The sequence below is a fragment of the Olea europaea genome, chromosome 13 (genome assembly GCF_002742605.1).
Source record: "Olea europaea var. sylvestris chromosome 13, O_europaea_v1, whole genome shotgun sequence".
Lineage (NCBI taxonomy): Eukaryota > Viridiplantae > Streptophyta > Magnoliopsida > Lamiales > Oleaceae > Olea > Olea europaea.
In genome coordinates, this window is record NC_036249.1 from 2,869,122 (window position 1) to 2,890,324 (window position 21,203).

Consider the following 21,203-nt stretch of genomic DNA (forward strand, 5'->3'; position numbering starts at 1 on the left):
AAAGTGTAAAAAATGTTGTATTTGTTCTTGTGTTAAATCTTGCATTACCCTTGTGAGAGATGTATGAGAGAGTATTTATAGTATTACAACTTAGATCGTGGCCCTTTGTTGGAAGTACGTGTGGCCTCACCTCGAAAGTCTACATGTCAAATTATAGATATCACATTTGAGCTCCTAGCATGCTGCACATTTATTATTTGGCGGCTCCGGCACTACATTGACAAGACAAGAATTTGTACTCTGTGATGGGTGTCCTATCAATCAATCAGGAAGGATTCTTGCGTAAGACCGGATCTCTGAGGAAGAGTGCTGCTTAGAGCCTCAGGACTTTGGAGTGAAGGGCCTTGGCTAGAACACTACTTCGGCATATTCACTTGGACCACGTCATGGGCATTGTAATAGTATGCTGGTCTACACTCGTTGGCCTGGGGCCTCGAATAAGATGTCACGTGGTTCAGCAGAAGTGGGCCATGGGCTACAATGGATCGATCAAGTACAAATGTGTCAATACGTAACATGGCTCATTCATGACCAGTTGTCTTTAATTTCATCCCTAATTCGCGGGCTAAAATCAAAGGTTGTCTCGTCAAGTTGATTCTTGTTTTAGTATATCGCTCAAACCAAATGCTCTGAGACGTGTTCACGACTTGTCTTTATTTTGTCTCACCCATAATTCGGGTCTGGGGGCCAAAGAAGGTAGGTGGTAGGGTCCGTGGGTCCCTGATATCTAGGGCCCAAATTGGTTCTCTGGTGACAAAAAGCTATTCTAACTCGCTTCAAAAGTCTATTAATTTCAAGAACTCTGGCTCATGAATAACCCTACTACTTAATCATAGACCTTTCTGGGTTGATTCAAAAAGTGCATGGAGTATTTCTTCTGCAATAATTTAACCTCGTAAATGAAGAGAACGGATAAATTAAAGTAGAAGAAAATTCACTTATATATTGAAATGTCCAGAAACTAGAATTGGTTTGTAGTATGATTTATCAATTTTAGGGTGTGTTTGTGCCCCTTTAATTTAGAAAAATGTATTATGAAATAGTAAATTGATTGAGAATGTGTGGTTAAAGAAGAATGAAAAGTTTTTTTATTTACGTATAATATTATTTTAATGAAAAATATGTGATTAAAAAAGAGTACCGTAGAAAAAATAATTTGGTAGAATGTAAAATAATGGGTGACGAGAGGCTTAACCATGTTAACTAGTTAATTTTCTTCTGAAACTGGAATTATTGATAATGACAATAATTATCAAGAGATGAAGATTAATTTAAGAAGAGTAAATGATGAAAATATTGCTATGGATCTAGTTAGAAATGGAACAATATCATCGGATTAATTGTAAATCAATTACTATGCATAGAAAACCACATAATATGATATCAAATGAATGTGAATGTAACTTTACTAACACGAACATATGCTAAGAATATTGAAGAAATGGATAATTCATACAAAAACAAGCTGAAGAAAGAAATTTGATTTTGGAAATACACCGAACTTAGTGACAACTAAATGTACACAACAAAACATAATCAACATTCACACAAACCTTAACCTTAATATCCCCCAAAATCATCATTAACCATGGTTCCGGCTGAGGAATAATCTCCAGGAAGTTCTCGAAAAAGAATGTTGTCAAAATCAAAATCGTCTAAAGTCAACTCCTTCGAAGTAGGGTTGCTGAAAGTTGACACAAATGCATCTTCACTAACAACGTCGGTGTCGTATGAAGAGAAACCTCCTTGATCTTCATGAAATTTCTCGTCCTCTTGTTGATGCTGGTAGCTCTGGCGTTGCTCATGAGTTTTCTGGGTATAGTAATTGCAGCCAAGAAGGGAAGTAGTTGAAGTTACATTAAAATCATTGTGTGGGACTGCAAAATTCAAGGTGATGGGTCCTTTGTAAGCTCCCGCACTTCGACAGCCAGTGAATTTTTGCACCAGGGCACGAAAATTGGTTGTGTTGGCATTGAGGAGTGTTGTGGGTGCATTCTTAGATGCTTTGGACCGTTTTCGAATTGGTTTATCGACGCTTCCTTCTTTAGGGATTATATCAGTATCAGGGACCGAACATGAATATTTTGTGCTCATGATGCCATCGGATCGTCGCATTGTGACACTTATAATGGGAGGAATTTTCGTTGAAGATCGGTCACTCTTCCCCGTTTTCTCTCTGCGTATCCCTTCTCGACGAGTTAAGGGAAGATTGCAACATCAACATTTGCTCGAGCGTAATATATAGTGTCTCAAATAACATTGAGGTTTGAGACTTGAGAGAGAGCTAAACACCAAGAATTAAGCAACTTCGAGGAACTTCAATTCTTCTCAAGATGACATAATTCTAAATATTTAATTAAATCGTCCTTTGACTTGTCTTCTTTTATGGGGTTCCTTTCAAGGTGGTTTGGGCCTCTTCTATCAGAGACTTTTGACCGTGGAAGAGAATGAATTTGTCTTGGTGTACAAGGTAGGGGAAGTGGGGAACCCCTACCAATTACTCACAACATGGGGTGGAGTGAATATTTTTGGGGTAATTTTTTATACCCGTGGGTAGTCAGTACACCAAGAATTATTGGAAAGAGAATAGTGTTAAATTACAAATGTGCGTTAAGATAATGATAATGACGAAAAAAATATTAACGAAAATTAAAAACCCTAATCTTCAGCATCAATTCGAAACAAACGGAGTTGATTCCTGAATTTATTCACTAAAATAAAATTATGAAAAAAAAGGAGGAAAAAACGTGTTTCTAGAGACCTGAACCGGTAGAAATTGGCCGAAAAAAGCTTTTTTACCAGGAATAATTGACGAAGCCAGTTAATTATTTTCCCAACTCTAATCCCAATGTTTTGTAACATGTTATAGACTGGTCTAGAATTACTTAAATTATTATGGTTTTTTTTTTTTGGTTGACAAAGGAACCCGCAGTCGCCACTCGAAGGTACGCACTAGGTAAACCCAACCTTGTGATCTTAGCCGGCAAAGGACCACAAGAAGGTAAACCAGCCTAAATTACCCATAATTACTTAAATTATTATGGTTTTGATTGACAGTGAAATCCAAATTTAAAATTGTGAAACATTGACCGTTGAATATTTGACCAAGTAATTCAATCAAGTATGCAAAAATAGGTGAAGTACAAGGCAGATTGTACGTTAAATTCAACAAAAAAGAGTGTACTTTTCGAAAAAGGTCTCCCTTTCTTCTTATATACTCTAAATCCGCCTTCACATTAATCTCTTAATTGGTAACTCGATTAATAATCTATATATTATATATCGTACTGAAGAAGAAGAAGAAGAAAAGAAATAAAAATGTAGAAATCGCTTTACGACAATGATAGCACACCTACTATGCATTTGTTAATGTTAGGGACGAAAAATATGCACGCTGAAAAAAAAAATTATTTCTAACTTTGATCAATTATTACGGTATATTTGGTGAAATTCCGGCTCACAAAGCTTGGCATCTGGTTCTAATTGTGTGAACACAATTTTTTTAATTAATTTTCTGATGTTTACTTGTTTCGTTGGGGAGTTTCGCCTTAACTACTGAATGTAATTAATTAAAATATAATAAGGTCCTTAATATAAAACAGAAAAATGTTTATAATTGTTAATTTATGATGTAAAGTTGACGAGATTTTAATTGGACCAAATGCCATTTGAAAAAATTACATTCCGCACTCTCAATCACAATGGTTGGACGCTTTAGTCTGACGGTCTCTGTCTACGATGGGGATTTAGCTTTCGGATTAAGCAAGTTGGTCAAATTTAGTTCACTTTGACCACGCCTCCTTCTCGATAATGTTTGATATACGACATTAGATAGTATTACGTAGGATTCGTTCGAAAGAATTTTGCTTTTGCTTTTATTTTTGGGAGAAGAGCTTTTTAAAAGAAACTATCTTAGATCAACTTCTTTGAAAAGTTTCTCTAGTTAGACAAAGAATTTCTAGAAAATTATCAAAATAAATTTAAAAGCAACTTTTTAATCGTAGAATCAGCTTTTAACTTCTTAAAAATCATATCAAACGAACTCATAGTCTATCTTACAAAACGAGCGACCACTAGTTCATAAAAAAATTAATGAATATAAAGACGATGAACTTCAAAAAGTTAGCAGTAATTTTTAGATAGAGTTAAATTCAACAAAAAAGAGTACTTTTCGAAAAAAGGTCTCCCTTTCTTCTAATATACTCTAAATCCGCCTTCACATTAATCTCTTAATTGGTCATCTATAACTCGATTAATAATCTACATATTATATACCTTACTGAAGAAGAAGAAGAAGAAGAAAAGAAATAAAAATGTAGAAATCGCTTTACGACAATGATAGCACACCTACTATGCATTTGTTAATGTTAGGGACGAAAAATATGCACGCTGAAAAAAAAAATTATTTCTAACTTTGATCAATTATTACGGTATATTTGGTGAAATTCCGGCTCACAAAGCTTGGCATCTGGTTCTAATTGTGTGAACACAATTTTTTTAATTAATTTTCTGATGTTTACTTGTTTCGTTGGGGAGTTTCGCCTTAACTACTGAATGTAATTAATTAAAATATAATAAGGTCCTTAATATAAAACAGAAAAATGTTTATAATTGTTAATTTATGATGTAAAGTTGACGAGATTTTAATTGGACCAAATGCCATTTGAAAAAATTACATTCCGCACTCTCAATCACAATGGTTGGACGCTTTAGTCTGACGGTCTCTGTCTACGATGGGGATTTAGCTTTCGGATTAAGCAAGTTGGTCAAATTTAGTTCACTTTGACCACGCCTCCTTCTCGATAATGTTTGATATACGACATTAGATAGTATTACGTAGGATTCGTTCGAAAGAATTTTGCTTTTGCTTTTATTTTTGGGAGAAGAGCTTTTTAAAAGAAACTATCTTAGATCAACTTCTTTGAAAAGTTTCTCTAGTTAGACAAAGAATTTCTAGAAAATTATCAAAATAAATTTAAAAGCAACTTTTTAATCGTAGAATCAGCTTTTAACTTCTTAAAAATCATATCAAACGAACTCATAGTCTATCTTACAAAACGAGCGACCACTAGTTCATAAAAAAATTAATGAATATAAAGACGATGAACTTCAAAAAGTTAGCAGTAATTTTTAGATAGATATAAAGATATCCACTATTGATAGGGTTCTCATGTATGAATATCCAGCATGACCAATTCGATGATAGAATTTTGCTACATTAGTGACGTTGATTATTTATTGGTCAAAGTATCGACTTTAAAAAATAATAATAATAAAATTGTGTGTGGCGTGCAACCAATCACGACATGACAAATGTCGATGAGAGCATACTAATCAGAAAAAGTATGTGTCAGATATTTTCCTTTCTCATCAACCCAATATTATTAAGGGACATTCTATTTGTAAGAATGTCCAATTTTAAGGGTATGAGTTGAAAATTGTCCACTCATTCGAATTTAGTGCCAACTTATCTATTATGCTCCTAATGAAAAGTTACATTCTGAAATGGTATTCTCGACATTATATTTATTTTTTTATCAATTTGTCACGAATTTTGAGAAGTAGCTTCCATGAGAAGTTATATTAAAATAATGTTTCTCGACATTTCACATATCATTCTCGACATTTGAATACCGTTTCATTTGTCTAGAATGACATTTCATTTTGAACATAACATTTCTCTACATTTAAAAATGTCGTTCTCGACATTTCTGAATCAATGAAAAACATGACATTTATTGTGATTTGAGATGTATACTTTTTGAAATAAATATGACAGATTATGTGTCAAATTTTATTGGTCGATAATAATATTGCAAATATGTTCATTTTTTTTATCTTAGTGTGGAATTATAAATTGTTAATAAGGCTATTTTGGTCTAAATTCTTTCAAATTAGATATTTTTGTAATGATGGACATTTTTGTAAATGACTAGATAAAAATGGACATTTTGTGAAATTTCCTCTAATATTAACCTGTTTAGACCGACCAATAATATTCTTAAGAGCATGCAAACTGGGAAGAAGACCCAACATTTGAAGTCTAAGGTCGAGTTCAGGGATGACAACAATTGATCAGCCTTATGGCCCTTATCACTATAGATCAACATAGCAACGATCTAAGATGAGACTGATTTCACAAGCATGAACTAATATATGATACATGAAAACCATCTAAATTCCAGAATCATACACTGTAAGTACTACATCATACGTAAAGCTGAAGGAGACAAATTAATCACATTTAGTATTAATTGTTAAATAATGAAAATGAGTCTTGGCCTTGGAACTGTTGATGCTGGTTATCGTAGAAGTATTGCTGATCTTGTGCTTGATAGCTCCGACCAGAGACGTCCTCCGATGAATTGTTTCTTGTGGGAATTTGACCGTTGATCTGCCGATGATCAGTATGTTCTGATGATGAGGATCCAAAACACAAAGTGATTGGCCCTTTCTCAGCGTGGCTACTACCGGTGTGCTTCTGCACCAGGGCTCGAAAATTTGTTATGTGGGCATTCAGAAATGTCGTCGGAGTTAGCTTCGAAGCTCTGGACCTTCGCCGTTTTGGAGTCACGGTGCTAGTTTTCGGCTTCAAATCACTTCCAGCTGATGAACTTGGGTTTTCTGGGCTGTTACTTGAAAGCACTGCACTGTAATTAGGGCTGAATAAGGTTTCGTTTATATCGAAATCAGTAGTTGACACTACAGTTGCATCGGAAAATTCGGGACAAGGTATGGCCAAGTCATCCATTAGTATTGATTCTTGGTAGTGTTGTTCCCACAGAGAAGAGCTTGGGAAATGGTCGCTCATGGTGGCTTTTTTAGCTTCTGTTCATAGGAATAATACTGAACCTTTGCTCACACGCACTCATATATATATATATATATATATATATATATATATATATATATAGTGGAAATCAATTAGGATAAAAGGTATCGATTATTCCTTTCAAACTAGACATTTCGCGTGCATGCTGACCATATTTATATAAAGTGATAACCTTAAAGAAGAGCATGACTATTATGCATTAGTTTTCATTTTCCACAGCATGCGGTCTTCGTTTTCTTTTTTGTTATTGGAGATAGGTGCGCTCGGCACTTCTTTAGCACCCTCGTCCACTATATATTTGTTATTTGCTTCTAAACTCTCTACAGTCGAAGGAAACTCTAATCTGAATAAATGGGTATTAAGAATTCTTTTAAGTTCTAAATTCTAATGAAATACGATGAATTTAACTTTTTTTGGAATTATGTTTTCCTACTACAATGTACATAAATTCTTAGGCCCCGTTTGGTAGTCATTTTTTTCAAAATATATTTTTCTCTCTATTCTTTTCAACCACATTCTTTATTAAAATAATATTACACGTAAATCAAAAAATTTTATATGTGCTGCACGTGAAAATAATTTTCTAACAAAAAAAAGTACTTTAAAATTTCTTAAGATTGTTAAATATAAGACTAGAGGGTCAACTATTTTACATTCTCGTACGTTTAATTATCACTAATATATGAGATTTTTAAAGCGAGAAAGAGAATAATAATTAGCGAAGGGTTTTGCTTCATGTACATAATTTATGTACATATATAGGGTGTCCACACCCTTCACATGCGGTGGGGACCTCACAAGACTTTTCCATTAGCAAAACCCTCCAAATTAATAGTCTTAGCTTCAAGTGAAATATCGATTCAACAACACCGTAAAATTAGAACGACACAAAAAATATTAGCATGACCTACACAAGGATTGCACAAAAATAAAGAAACTTTAATAGATGTATAAATTTATGAAGAATTTGAATTCCTTGAATAACATGTGAAACGATGAATATATATAAATTTTCGAAGAGTAAAAAAATGCCAATTTTTCCTATAAAAAATAAAACTTTAGTAGGTAACTTTCTTAGAAAGCTTGAAATGCTACGGTCCGAAGAATGGTTGTGGACAACAGACGCAAAATGAACAGAAAATGACGAAATTGAATTTCGAACATTGACATTTAGCCCAGATCCCATAATGTACAAAGGAAAAATGGTCTTAAATTCAACAGTAAAACTACTCGTGCAATTAATTCTTTTACTGGTTAAGAGGGCAGACCCATTAATTCCACAGTCAACGAATGGCCATTTCATTAGTGCAAGAGACGGTCCATTCCATTTAGTAAAAAATATTTGACTTGTCGTCCAAGGAAATGACTTGTTTTGTCCTTGAAGAACCAGTCATGAATCACGTGCTTTTGACCAACAAATTTTCTGATATTTTTATCCGCAATGTACATAATATTTCCAAAGATTGAAAATGTTGCTTTACTTTATTGACGGGAAAATAATAGCAAGAATTCTTAATTTTCTGCCCCATCAATTATTGCTTTTTTTTTTTTTTTTTTTTCTTTTTTAGCCGCCACGTGTACTCTTATTTTTCGCAGAAAAGAGTTGAAACGGATGAATTTGATGTCATAGTCCAACCTATTGGGGATCGACGAATAAGATACAAGGAGGGTTGAAGATCTCTTCTCGTTTATTAAAATTTGACAGTTCATTATATTAGATCTTATTAATATGGCTTAAGCCATTTGTACGTCGAGCTTGATAGCTCGGTGTACACTCCCCTCACATGAGAGGAATGGGCCCCAGTGCAGTTAATGCGCAGGCCCCGCCCCTTGTGTGAGAGGCATGTATACCAAGCTGTCAAACTTGGTGTAAGTGTAGCTTGATTTTATTAATATTTTGTTATTGCTAATTAGACTTGGTTAGCAAGACTAGTTGTTTATTTAAAAGAAGAAGGAAAAAAAAAAGTAACGGAATGGAGTGTCAAAATCTTAATAATGGGACAATCACATTGATCACCAAATCTAAACTCCTTAATTGGAGCAATGTTCAAATTTTATAAGGGACAATAAATTTGATCATTTTTAAGTGTTTTTCAATTTTAAGATAACAAATATAAGTACCCCTTCCACAACTAGTCTTTAATCACAAAATTAATTTCCCGTACAATTTATCGGAGTAAAGATTTTCAATGACATTGGGAAGAAGGTTGTACAAAAGTAATGCGCAAATTACCATCTTTTAGGATATGTGAAATGCAATTTCTTTAAATTTTACATTTTACTTTATGTGATAAATTTATTTTCTCTCCTTAAATAATTCTATATGTACAAAAATTCTTTAACAAAATTTTAATACAGGAAAACATTCTTAGCAGCAGCTAATCATAGGGAGACAGTATAAATTCTATCAAAGAATTTTTGTCAGTGAAGCATTGCTTTTTCTCATTTACCTGAAGATTAGGTCGAGCACACTCCTATGTTTATAGTTATGTTTATATTCATTTGTAAAAAAGGTTACCATTGTGACGAATGGAGACCCCTTACAAACGTTGTTAGAGAAGAAACATTACAATCATCCTCCGAGTTTGGTGGTGCCTCACGTGTTTGATGCTTTCCGGCTGGGCCTTCACCAGGCAGTGCTTGGTCAATCATTGCCTGCCTGACCAACTATTTTGCAGCCTGCTTGCTCCACATGGTATAATATAGCCCTTGTTTGAGCCTCAATTGAGGGAAGGAATGAATTTTTGAACAGTCTATTGATAAAAAATGTGGTTAAAAAATAAGAAAAGAATTTGGATTTACGTGTAATATTATTTTATTGAATAATGTGTAGTTGAAATAATGTCAAAACATTGTTAAAAATACATTTTTTTTCAAAAGAATGGAGCTCTCAAAAAGCATAAATTGTTAGACAAATTTGACGAGTAAAATAGAATAAAGAATATAGGGCTACATCGCTATTACTTCAAAATGTGGGGAGTTTATTATCAAAAGTTGGACCAATTCTTCATTCAATCATTTCAATGTAGACTTGGTAATGTTGTGTCACATGGGCATCGATTTATTTGGATCATCTATTTCAATTTATTACATTATTTCTGATATAAATAATAATATTTTCATTGGTAATGACAAAAGGGCTTAGGTATGGTCACGAGGAATAGATAATTAATCGACGACTTCATCAAGAAAAAGATGAGCTGAATGTAGACACCCAGCCTACCAACCACATTGTCTATTTGGTTGAAGTTGTCGACGATAGGCAGTTGAAAAAGAAGAAGAGAGCAGTTATATGATTGGTAACCCAAAATATTTTAAACAAGTAATGATATTTAACATCTAACAGTGAATAATTTTATTCGTTTGACACACATTTTACTGTCACTGTAGATTGGTACTGATGCTACCAAGAAATCGTACTTGATCGATATCGAATTGAATGTTTAAACTCAGAACTTGGATGAACACAAACGATCTTCTGATACTGAAACAAAGGCAACGAGGTGTGTTCTTGTTGCCCCTCCGATACTTAAGTCAGATGGAGAGTTTAATGTGTAAGGTTATAAATTAGAAGTAATGAAAAACGTACCTGAATAATGAGCCTTGACCATGTATTTATAGGTGTAGATGGTAGAGTTATAGAAGGACTTAAATATGTGTGATCCTTATCCTTATAAGGTAAGATGTTTGTGTTTTATTCGAAGTGTTCGTTTGAATTTGAGTTGAACTAGGAAGATAAGGATCACCAGGAATCACAAAGCAGGACTAGTAATTCCCTGGATTGTAGGGAAGAACTGGCGTTAGGGGGGGACCAAACCCTGAGCTAAAGGAATAGCCCGACCTAGATGGACCTCGACCTTATCTAGGGTGGTATTGTAGGAGATTGAGATCGGGCCATTGAGTTCGTGTTCGCGGATGTTCATGTTTTAGGTTACACAGGCCCCTGAGCATTGACGTCGCAGATTGCAGTCTATGCCCGATCTATGAGTGAAGATGCAGAGAGGTGTAAACTGCCTGATATCATTGCACGTGTAAGGCACACGTTTGGTTGTCAGGGCTTGATCTTAGATGGTCGCAATGTGTCCTGATCCAAGGGTTCAGATTAGGAGACTGTTGACATCCGATGGACCACTATAAATACCCCACTTTTCACCCTCATTTTTCACATTTTCACTCTCAATCTTCAGTAAAAGAAGCTCGAGCTCTGGTATAGTGGGTTTGTGAGCGTCCTTCTAAAAAGGTAAGAAATCATGTCTTTAAGTTGTTAATTATTTGAAAAGCATAATGTCGTGCAGTAGTAGCAATAGTAAAGGGTCAAGTGCTAGTGGCAGTAGCCATCCCTCTAGGTCATATTTGAACATTAGTAATAGTCCTGAAGATCTAGGCGCCCTGTAAGCTCGCACTCTGAGGCCATTCTGACCTACCCTAAGGAGCCTACCAAATACAGAGAACACGTGATCATTAGGACAGTTAGGGAATTCGAGGTTATGCCCTTATGCGATGTCCAGGCCCCTGAGCCAAATGAGACCGTTTTATGTGCTCGAGAGGATGAGATGACCTTCTTTAGGGACACCCTTAAGGCCGGCTTAGGTGGCCACATCACCCCTTTTTTATCCATTTTCTGACCTCCCACTTTATGTGCCCGGGCCAATTGGCCCTGGACGGGTGGAGACTGTTGATCTACTTTTTCATTATGTGTAGATGTCTCGAGATCGAGCCCAGACTTGATCTCTTAAGGATGGTTTTTGATATGAAATTCTCTTCGGGGTACAACTGCTTCGTGTACCTATCCACTAAGCGGGGTTTAGGACACCTAATACCTTGAGCTCACTTAGGGGGTGGAAAGAGAGATTTTTTTTTTTGTGAAGCCACAAGACCTCGATCACCCCTTTAGCCTGAAGTGGGAAATACCTGATAAAGATAAGTTTAATGAGGGCTAGGCCTATTTCGAGGTTCTGGAGAGAGACAAGCTAAGGTTAATCAACCATGACCCATAGGCAGAAAAGATCGATTATCTTCTCGAGGATGACACTCTCAGAGGCCTCGAGGGTATGATTTTTTATTCTTTCTTGTTTTCGAGTGGTGTTCTCAACCTTAAGTTCAAGCTAATGCCTTTGCCTTTATCTTTGTAGATTTAGAGATATCTTTTGATCTATCTAAGCTGCTCGTGAATGTCTGCCATAAAGCAAAAGGCCCGAAGGCAAAGGCCTCAGCCCGGGCCCTGGCCCTATCCAAGGGTAAGAAGTGGGTCAGGAAGGTTGCAACCCGTCCTGTCCCGATAAGCCTGGGGCAGAGCTCGAAAAGCCCGACCTTGTCGACTCAGCCCATACCCAAGCAGCAAGCTCGGGCTCGTGCCCCTTGCTTTGGCTCTGACCTCCTTGCTGATGATGACGACCTAATGCCCACTAAGTCACTTGAGGAATATGCTGAATGTGCGCTTATCCAGAGCATCGTGGATAAGTACGAGAAAGAGGTCGATCTTCATGAAGGGGTTCAAACCCTCAAAGCTTCTTACATTAAAGGTATGCCCTTGATATTGGTGTTACTTTTGTTGTTATCGGACATCTTTCAGAATCGATTTGACGTTGAGTGTCATACATGTTTTGTAGTCCTTAAGCATAGCTCGAGGCCTAGGACTAAAAGGCCTGAACATCTCGAGCCAGTTGGAGGAGTTCAAGGCCAAGAGCGAGCAAGCGAGTAAGAGGGCACTCAAGCTCAAAAAGGAGATAGACGAGACAAGGGCAGACCTAAAGAGAGCCTGAGATGAGATCGAGATGGTGAGGGATGAAGTTGAAGATGCCAAGATCGAGCTTGTGCGAGGAAGAAAGGGCTTCGAGGAGGATCTAGCCAAAGCTCGAGCTCAGGCTGTTGAAGATTTCGAGAATTCAAATGAGTACAGGACCCTCTTAAGGTAGTACGGTTCGGGTTCTTACCATTATGGGCTATGGCTCGCATGATCCTTCCTGCGAAGGAAGTTCCCTGAGGACCTCAAGCCCGTAGTCGAGTAGCTAAAGACGGTAAACGAGCTCGCGAACTCGCTCAAACTCTTAGCTTCAGAAGCCGAGGATGATAGCGGTGGCGGGGATGATGCTGGGGACCCCGACCATGGGGATGTTACCACTCCCATCGACCTCGACTAGAATTTAGTTGTCGAGCTTTTGTTTCTCTCTTTTTGTCTTTGAAAATTGTGAAGTACATTACCCGATTTGGGCCTTAACATTTGTGTTTTGAGATGTAGTTAGTTATGTTCGTGCAATTTACTTTTGTTGGTTACAAGATCGTGCATGATGCTTGTTTGTGTGTAGTCATTATAGTTCCAAGTTCGGACTGTTGTCCCAAACGTTCATAGTTCAATCATTAGTATAGTTCATGTTTCGCATTAGAGCATTCAATGAATAGCTCGAGAACGTTACTTCTCATTTAATTTCTAGTGGATAGCTCGAGCATAGTATTCTTCGCATTTGTCGTGCTGTAAACAGTGATGGAAAGTTCGTGAAAATAGATCGAGCTGTTTATTTTTTGGAGGTTGACATTGAGTGCTTAAGCTCGAGTTTATATATTTAAACTGCTGGCTTGCAGCGTAAATCGAGCTCGAGTATTGAATGGAGGTTCGTCGTTAGGACTTACATTGTTTCTAGTCTTTTGAATAGATTAAACGGTGAATTGAGCTTGATTATCGAATATTGAAAAGCCTAAACTTGAGATTTTTCTGCATCATGGTGAGTTGAGATTGCGAAGGTCGAGGCTTTTATGCTCGACCTGTTGAGATTTTGTTCCCTATACTAGGAACTAATTTTTTTAAGTATGGAGCTGATGTTAAAGAGTTGGCTGTATGCGTGAGCTACGTTGTTATGCCAAATTGTTAAGGATTAGCTGCAAGCGCGAGACACAACCTTACGCTAATTTAGTTAAAACTTGATTGCATGCACGGAGCACGACCTTATGCTAATTTAGTTAAGACTTAGCTGCATGCGCGGAGCACGACCTTATGCTATTTTAATTAAGACTTAGCTGCTTGCGTGGACCACGACCTTACGCTAATTTAGTTAAGACTTAGCTGCGTGCGCGGAGCACGACCGTACGCTAATTTAGTTAAGATTTAGCTGCATGCACAGAGCACGATCTTACGCTATCTTAGTTAAGACTCGACTGCATGCACGGAGCATAACCTTACGCTAATTTAGTTACAAGGAGAAGCAATAAAGCAAAAGGAAAATTCTTGTATCATGGTAAAAAGCTTAAGGGTACCTATACCCGAGCTTATAGAAGCGAAAGACTACTAGGACGTTCAAGCCTAAAAAAGAAAATTAACTTACTATGGGCATGCAAGCCCGAAAATTAAAAAACAAACTTGCAATAGGCATGCAAGCCCAAAAAAAGGCTACAGCTATGGCATGCTACTTTGAATAAAATTGTAAATTGCCGGCATTCCATGACCTTGGGAGTGGCTTCCTCGAAGTGTCCCTGAGGCTGTAAGCTCCACCCTTCAATTTTCGTATGACCTCGAAAGGTCTTTCCCATGTTGGTCCAAGCTTTCCTGGTGGGTGTTCGGCAGCTTCTGCTCTTCTAAGAACTAGATCTCCAACTCTGAACTTTCTTACTTGGACCTTGTCGTTGAAATGCCTTGCTGTTCTATTCTGATAACTTGCAGTTATAAATGAAGCCTGCTCTCTTACTTCTTCAAGCAAATCAAGATGTTCAGTGGCCCATTCCTTTGTATCTTTCTTGAGCTTCCTTATCGTTGGGAGTCTGACCTCAATTGCGATGGTAGCTTCTAGTCCAAATGCTAGCATAAAAGGCGTCTCGCCAATCACGGTCTTATGTATGCCCAAAGTATGGATGGCAACTCATCGGGCCAGTTAATTTTAACATCCTCAATTCTTCTTCGAAGATCTTGCATTATGATCCAGTTAGTTACTTAAGCAAGGTCATTACTTTGTGGGTGTGACACCGAGGTCAAGCAGTGATCAATTTCGAGGTTAGCACAGAAATTTCTCAATTGTGGATTGTCAAACTACCTCCCATTATCTGTTATGAGGACCTTTAGTACTCCGAACCTATACACGATGGACTTCCATATGAATGATCTGAGCTTGGGCTCCGAGATCTGTTGCCAGGGGTTCAGCTTCTACCCATTTTGTGAAGTATTCAACTACCACAGCCACAAACTTTAATTGCTCTTTAGCTAAGGGAAAAGGCCCAAGGATGTCAACTCTCCATTGTTCAAAATGAGCAGTATAATGGATGGAGGTTAACTCTTCAACGAGGACGTATATGATGTAACCGAACTTCTAGCATTTGTCACACTTTCAAACATAAATCAGCTACATCTTTCTTCATACTCGGCCAGTAATACCCACAACTTATCAGTTTATAGGCAAGGGCTCGAGATCCTTGATGACTTCAACATATTCCTTTATGAATTTCAGTCAAAGCTTGAAGGACTTAGGATGTTTAAGGCATCTTAGGTAGGGGAGGGTGAAGCTCCTACGAAACAAAACTCCTCGAATGAGACAGTACCTTGCAGCCCTAGATCGGATGCTCATGGCAGCTCAAAGGTCAGATGGTAGGTTTCCACTACTTATGCACTCAACTATTGGATCCATCCAAGAGGGCTCATGATCAATATCCATGGTGTTTGTCTTTTGAGCTACGCTAGATTTGGTTATCATCTTGACGTGCACTATCCTATCAAGTCCATCTACTCCCCATGAAGACAAGCCTAGATAACGCATCGACTTTGGAATTATCGACCCTTATTACTTTAGAATCTCACAACCTCTGAACTGTATCTAGAGATCACGCAACTTTAGACAATATAAGCTCATTTCTTCATCTTTTCTTTCGAAAGATCCTTCTAACTGCTCGACCACTAGCTATGAGTTAATGTAAATTCTGACGTGTTCCAGGTCAAGACTTTTTGCAAGCTCGAGGGCTATGACAAAATCTTCATATTCGACCTCGTTGTTGGTGCCTCAAATTCGAATCTGAGTGCACATTGTGTCTCTGTGGTCCTGTCTGAGCTAGTAATGATGAAATCGGCCCCCGAGCCCGAGCTATTGGATACCCCATCCACAAAGATCTCCCATATTTTGGAGGTCATGCTCGGGTCCTCACCCTTCGTCTCTTGGGACATTGGGGTGAGTTCTGCTATGAAGTGACCAAAGCTTGAACTCTATGTTAAATTCTCCAAGTTCAATTGCCCACTTCAAAGATCTTCCAAGACATCTGGTTTCTAAAGTATATGCCTAAGGGGTTGGTTTATAAGTACAACGATTGGATGTGATTGGAAGTATTGCCGTAGCTTTCTGGCAGCTACAACCAAAGCCAGAGCAAGTTGTTAAGCAAGTGTGTATCGGGTTTCCGCATCAACAAGTACCTTGCTTACGTAATAGACAGGTTGCTAGACCCTCCCTTTTTCCTTCATAGTACTTCGCTTACTGCATTTTAGGAAACAGCCAAGTACAAAAACAATGTGTCACTGGGCTCCGATTTGGTAAGAAGTGGAGGTGTTGCTAATGCTTGCTTGAGCTTCTGGAAGGCTAGATCACATTCTTTATTACAACCGAAACCTTGATTTCTCTTCAGCAATTTGAAAAAGGGAAAGCACTTATCTGCTGCTCGAGAGATAAATCTGTTCAGTACTACTATACGACTTGTCAACTTCTGAATGTCTTTTGTGCTCTTAGGGGACTCCATAGACATCAAAGCTTGGATTTTATCAGAATTAGTCTCTATTTCTCTGTGTGCGATCATAAAACCCAGGATTTTTCCCGATGCAACTCCAAATGCACATTTTGTAGGATTGAGCTTCATATAATACCTCCATAGCGTAGCAAACACTTCCTCGAAATCAAAGATATGATCATACACTTGCTTACTTTTAACCACAATATCGTCTACATACACTTCGACCGTTTTTCCAATTAGGTTAGCAAAGACCTTGTTGATCGGCTCTGATATGTTGCCTCAACATTTTTCAATTTAAAAGGCATGACCTTGTAACAATAGATAGTTGAGTCAACCATGAATGAGGTCTTCTCTTGATCTTTTTCCGCCATCAGTATTTGGTGATACCCTGAAAATGCATCCAAGAAGCTATACATCATATGACCTGACGTGCTGTCCACAAGATTATCGATCTGAGATAGTGGATAACTATCTTTAGGGCATACTTTATTCAAATCTGTGAAGTCAATGCGAACTCGCCACTTTCCATTAGCTTTCTTGACAAAAACTACATTAGCAAGCCAATCAGGGTATTGCACTTCCCGAATGAACTGTGCGTTAGCAAGCTTAGCAATCTTCTGCTTTATGACTTCTCGTCTTTCAAATACAAACTGCCTTTTTCTTTGCTTGACAGGTCTTGCCTCTAGATTTATATTGAGTCTATGCACTACTACCTCTGGGTCAATCCTAGGCATGTCCTCGACAATCCAGGCAAATACATTAATGTTGCGGGAGAGACAACTCATAAGTTCGACCGTGATTGCTGCATCAAGTTCTTGTCCGATAGTCACTTTCTTGCAAGGCTCGAGCTCAACCTCAGCCAACCTCTCTACTAGAGCAAGTCTCCCATGATTCTCGAGCTCCGAAGTTGCATGACTTTGCCTTTGATTTTTTGGACACTAGTCACATAACATTGTCGTGCCACTGTTTGGCTTCCTCGAACCACCCCAATTCCATTACTTGTAGGAAACTTCATGGCCAAGCGAAATGTTGAGACAATAGCTCTGATTCCATTGAGCAGTAGCCTTCCAAGTATGGCATTGTAGGCCATTGGAATACGGAAAACTTCAAAGGTTGTGGTCTGTGTCACTTGCTTACCTTCTGATCCCAATGTCAAGAACAACCCGACGACACTTTCTAGGTTGATGACCCCACCTCCCAACCCTTGAAGGGGTATTTTGACCGGCTTAAGTTGTTCGGTTGAGATACCCATTTGATCAAAGGCTTCATGAAACAATACATTAGCGGTATTTCCATTGTCTATCAGAATTCTTTTGACCTCAAAGTTGGCAGTGATGACCGATATAACAAGAGCATCATTGTGAGGGAATGATATGCCTTCAAGTCCCTTGCCCCTAAAGTGATGTCCTCTGTAGAACCAAGATTTGTCCTTGAGACGGTGGGAGACTGCTTGGCGTACTGTTTGCGCTCGCTGCTAGAATCTCCCCCCGAGGCCGTTCTTCCAACAATAATATTGATAGTACCTACAGCAGGCTGCTTGTTTTCCCAAACCTTTGGGACCTTGTCTTTATTCTGATTGTTCCTTGGGCGTTTGTCATTGCTAATGTAATAGCCCAAAAATCTTCTTTTTATAAAAGCTTCAATCTCATGCTTTAAAGCAAAGCAATCTTCCGTCATATGCCCATGATCTCTATGGAAATCGCAGTACTTGCTTTTGTCACAAGTATCAGCTAGAGGCCGCAATCTAGGGGGCCAATTAAGCTCCTTCAAGTCCTTGATCTCCATCAGAATGTTAGACCTCAAGGTGTTCAAGCAGATGAAGGATGTTGATGAGGGGTCTTGGCTTGGCTTGGCTTGACCCTTGGTGCATCTTGTCGTGGATTGGACTCATGCGGCCTTTTCTATCCGACTTTCCTGATGATGAAAAATCTCTTCTTGGGGTCATGGTTTCTTCCATGTTGATGTATTTCTCGGCTCGGGTAAGTAGCTCAGTTACTGACTTTGGATGAGTTTTAGACAAAGACATATTGAATGCTTCACACCTAATGGCATATGTCAAAGCTGAGACCACGACTGTAATATGTAGATCAGGGATATGAAGTCTTTCCTTTTCGAATCTAGTCATGAAATTACGAAGTGTTTCATTGGGCCCTTTCCGTATCTGCATGAGTAACGCTGCTGTCTTTCTGATTCACTTGCTACTTGCAAAGAAAGCAGAAAACTTGTCAGCCAAAATTGAGAAAGAGGTGATAGAGTTGGGTTCCAGAGTGGAAAACCAAATTCTGACCGCATTTGTGAGATTCTGAGGGAAAGCCTTGCACATCACCGCATTTGGTGTGACCTATAAATTCATGATATCCGTATATACATTGAGGTGGTTGATGGGGTCAGTTGTCTCGTCATATTCCTTTACCTGAGGATACTTGAACCTATCCAAGAAGGGGTATGAGAGAACTTCTGGGGTGAACGGCGTATTGGGGGGTGAATCCTGTTGCTACCCGAGTGTTTTGTTGCATACCCGTCGCTATCCCTTCTTGAATAATCCTAGCGAGTTCGACGGAGTCTATTGTGACAGACCTTGAGCCTGAGACCATATGTGGTACACCTAAAGTTCCAACGCAACCATCATCCTAAGTTGTGCGTGGGACTCAAGCTTGAGCATCTGCCATAAAACCACCTTCAGGAGTTGGGGTACATGACGAGTGTGAATTTCTCTGACTCAACAATTGGGTTAATGTAGCAACTTGTTGACGGAGCTCCTCAAAGGCTCCAGTGGTAACATCGGTTGGAGAAGGCGCTGACATCTCTGATAATTCTCCCTAAGGGACATGGAGATACTCAAGAGGATGAGGGTTGTCTGGAATGGATGAGCTTGCTGGAGGAAAACCTGCATGTGTTAACCATGACTTTTGGTAGCGTTTCCCACAGACGACAGCAATGATGCTACCAAAAAATCGTACCTGATAGATCTCGAACTGAATGTTTAAACTCCGAACATAGATGAACACAAATGATCTTCTGATACCTGAAACAAAGGCAACTACTGTCGCAAGCCATCAACATGTTTAAACCATTAACCCCTATATCCAGCACTAACCTGCACAGAAACAGGTCTTTTACCAAATGACAGAAAATGAGAATTAAACAATTGATGCTTTTGAGGCAGGACTCCAGAAGTTTGTCATAGCACCCCCTTTTACCACGTTCACTTATTCTCTTCAAGCTTGTGACCAATGTATGAAACAAGGAAATATTAAAACAAACAAGTGTATATAAGTTTACGGAAAAGATGTTATATTTCTACAGTTTCCTCAATGATTTTTTCTTTTCTTTTACCTGCACCAAATGTGAAGATATAGAGTAAAATGAGTTCCCAAATAGTATATTTAGCTCAAACAACAAAGCATTCGATTGATTTAGCTCATGTCAATGTTGGGAATCTCAGTTGAGCAGTCATAAATGCCAATTTGCAATCCTGGATTTCAAAAAGCCAACCTCGTTATTATTAATGACACTGCCAAATCCATTCAGGTTTCATTAATGAAGATTCATCACCGTTTTGATCTACCCATAACTTCAGAATTCATTTATAAGACCAAACGCATTTCTGCTCTTCTGACTCAAAATTGTCTCACGATACCACCAAAAAATTGAACAACAAACTCAGCTTCAGTAAATCCAGAATCAAGAAAGAATCCTGCTTCAGTAAATCGAGAGCACAAAAGATGAACTCAAAACAACTGATTGCACAGGAAAACAACATATACACAGCAGGCATTCAACATATGCTTAACATATTTTTTATATATCCAACAAAAGGAATAAAATGAATACTTGACCAGACCTTGACTAAGATAGGATCAAAGGAGACATCAGCCTTATTCTGGAGCAAGGCAACGGAGGCTTTGACGACGCCGGGTATGCTCATAAGAGCTGATTCCACGGAATTAGAGCAGGCTGCACACGTCATCCCCGTCACGCTCACCTGAATTCTTCTAAATTTCTCCGGTACTTCCACATAATTCTCCACGTCATCGCCACCCAGCAGCCTCTCCTCCTCGCCAGCATATTCCGGCGATCCCTTGACGGCTGACGCCGTCAGTTGTAGGTTCTTCATACTTGGCGCCATCACAAACCCCTCTCTTCCACCACAATTAACCACAATATATTTATATATGTACACAGAAATACATGTGCGTCGAAGAAAAATGAATTATTTATGTATATCATTCATGCTCATGTGAAAATATAAAAAAAATATAACAAAGAGAGAGACCTGAAATTAGACGGAAGAGAAGACAGCGAATTTGTAAGGAGAGCTAGGTGGGGGGAGAGTTTTTTGGTTGGACAAAAAAGGACATGAAAAAGAGAGGTAATTACGTTTATGGGATTTGTACTAGATGTACCGCACACAGAATTGGTGAGGACGGATTCCGGGTTGCTGGGTTTGGAACCTCAATTGGTCAACGATTTGGAAATTTATTGGCCCTGTTTGATTTCATTATTTTTAAAATATAGCCGGTGTTTAAGCCACGTCATTTTTAAAAGAATTTATTTTTAAATAATGTATTAATAAAAAATATATGATTAAAAAATTTAGAAAAATTTTGAATTTACGTATAATATTATTTTATCAAAGAATCATTCATTTTCCCAAAATGGCGCTCAAACAAAGCAAATA

At 38.2% G+C, this 21,203-nt stretch overlaps 3 protein-coding genes across 3 annotated transcripts; all 3 read right to left on the reverse strand.

The window, feature by feature from the left end:
• Positions 1 to 1,560: 1,560 nt before the first annotated feature.
• On the reverse strand, positions 1,561 to 2,115 carry LOC111408299. The gene has a single exon (XM_023038073.1). The coding sequence runs from the start codon at positions 2,113 to 2,115 to the stop codon at positions 1,561 to 1,563; it is 555 nt and encodes a 184-aa protein (XP_022893841.1).
• A 4,135-nt stretch (positions 2,116 to 6,250) lies between these two features.
• Positions 6,251 to 6,751, reverse strand: LOC111408300 (VQ motif-containing protein 22-like). Its single transcript, XM_023038075.1, has one exon. The coding sequence runs from the start codon at positions 6,749 to 6,751 to the stop codon at positions 6,251 to 6,253; it is 501 nt and encodes a 166-aa protein (XP_022893843.1).
• A 12,814-nt stretch (positions 6,752 to 19,565) lies between these two features.
• LOC111407284 (copper-transporting ATPase RAN1-like) lies at positions 19,566 to 20,853 on the reverse strand. The gene is made up of 2 exons (XM_023036671.1): positions 20,367 to 20,853; positions 19,566 to 20,219 (listed from the first exon to the last, which is right to left on the reverse strand). Exons 1-2 carry the CDS (start codon positions 20,649 to 20,651, stop codon positions 20,154 to 20,156), a joined length of 351 nt encoding a protein of 116 aa, XP_022892439.1. The 5' UTR covers positions 20,652 to 20,853; the 3' UTR covers positions 19,566 to 20,153.
• Between the last annotated feature and the right edge of the window lie 350 nt (positions 20,854 to 21,203).

Bases quoted from the DNA above. Each gene is read 5' to 3' on its own strand.
- LOC111408299 (XM_023038073.1), bottom strand. From the start codon at position 2,115: ATGCGACGATCCGATGGCATCATGAGCACAAAATATTCATGTTCGGTC.
- LOC111408300 (XM_023038075.1), bottom strand. From the start codon at position 6,751: ATGGATGACTTGGCCATACCTTGTCCCGAATTTTCCGATGCAACTGTA.
- LOC111407284 (XM_023036671.1), bottom strand. From the start codon at position 20,651: ATGGCGCCAAGTATGAAGAACCTACAACTGACGGCGTCAGCCGTCAAG. The intron at 20,220-20,366 runs GTCTGGTCAAGT...TTACTGAAGCAG, and splicing joins TTGATCCTATCTTAGTCAAG to GATTCTTTCTTGATTCTGGA.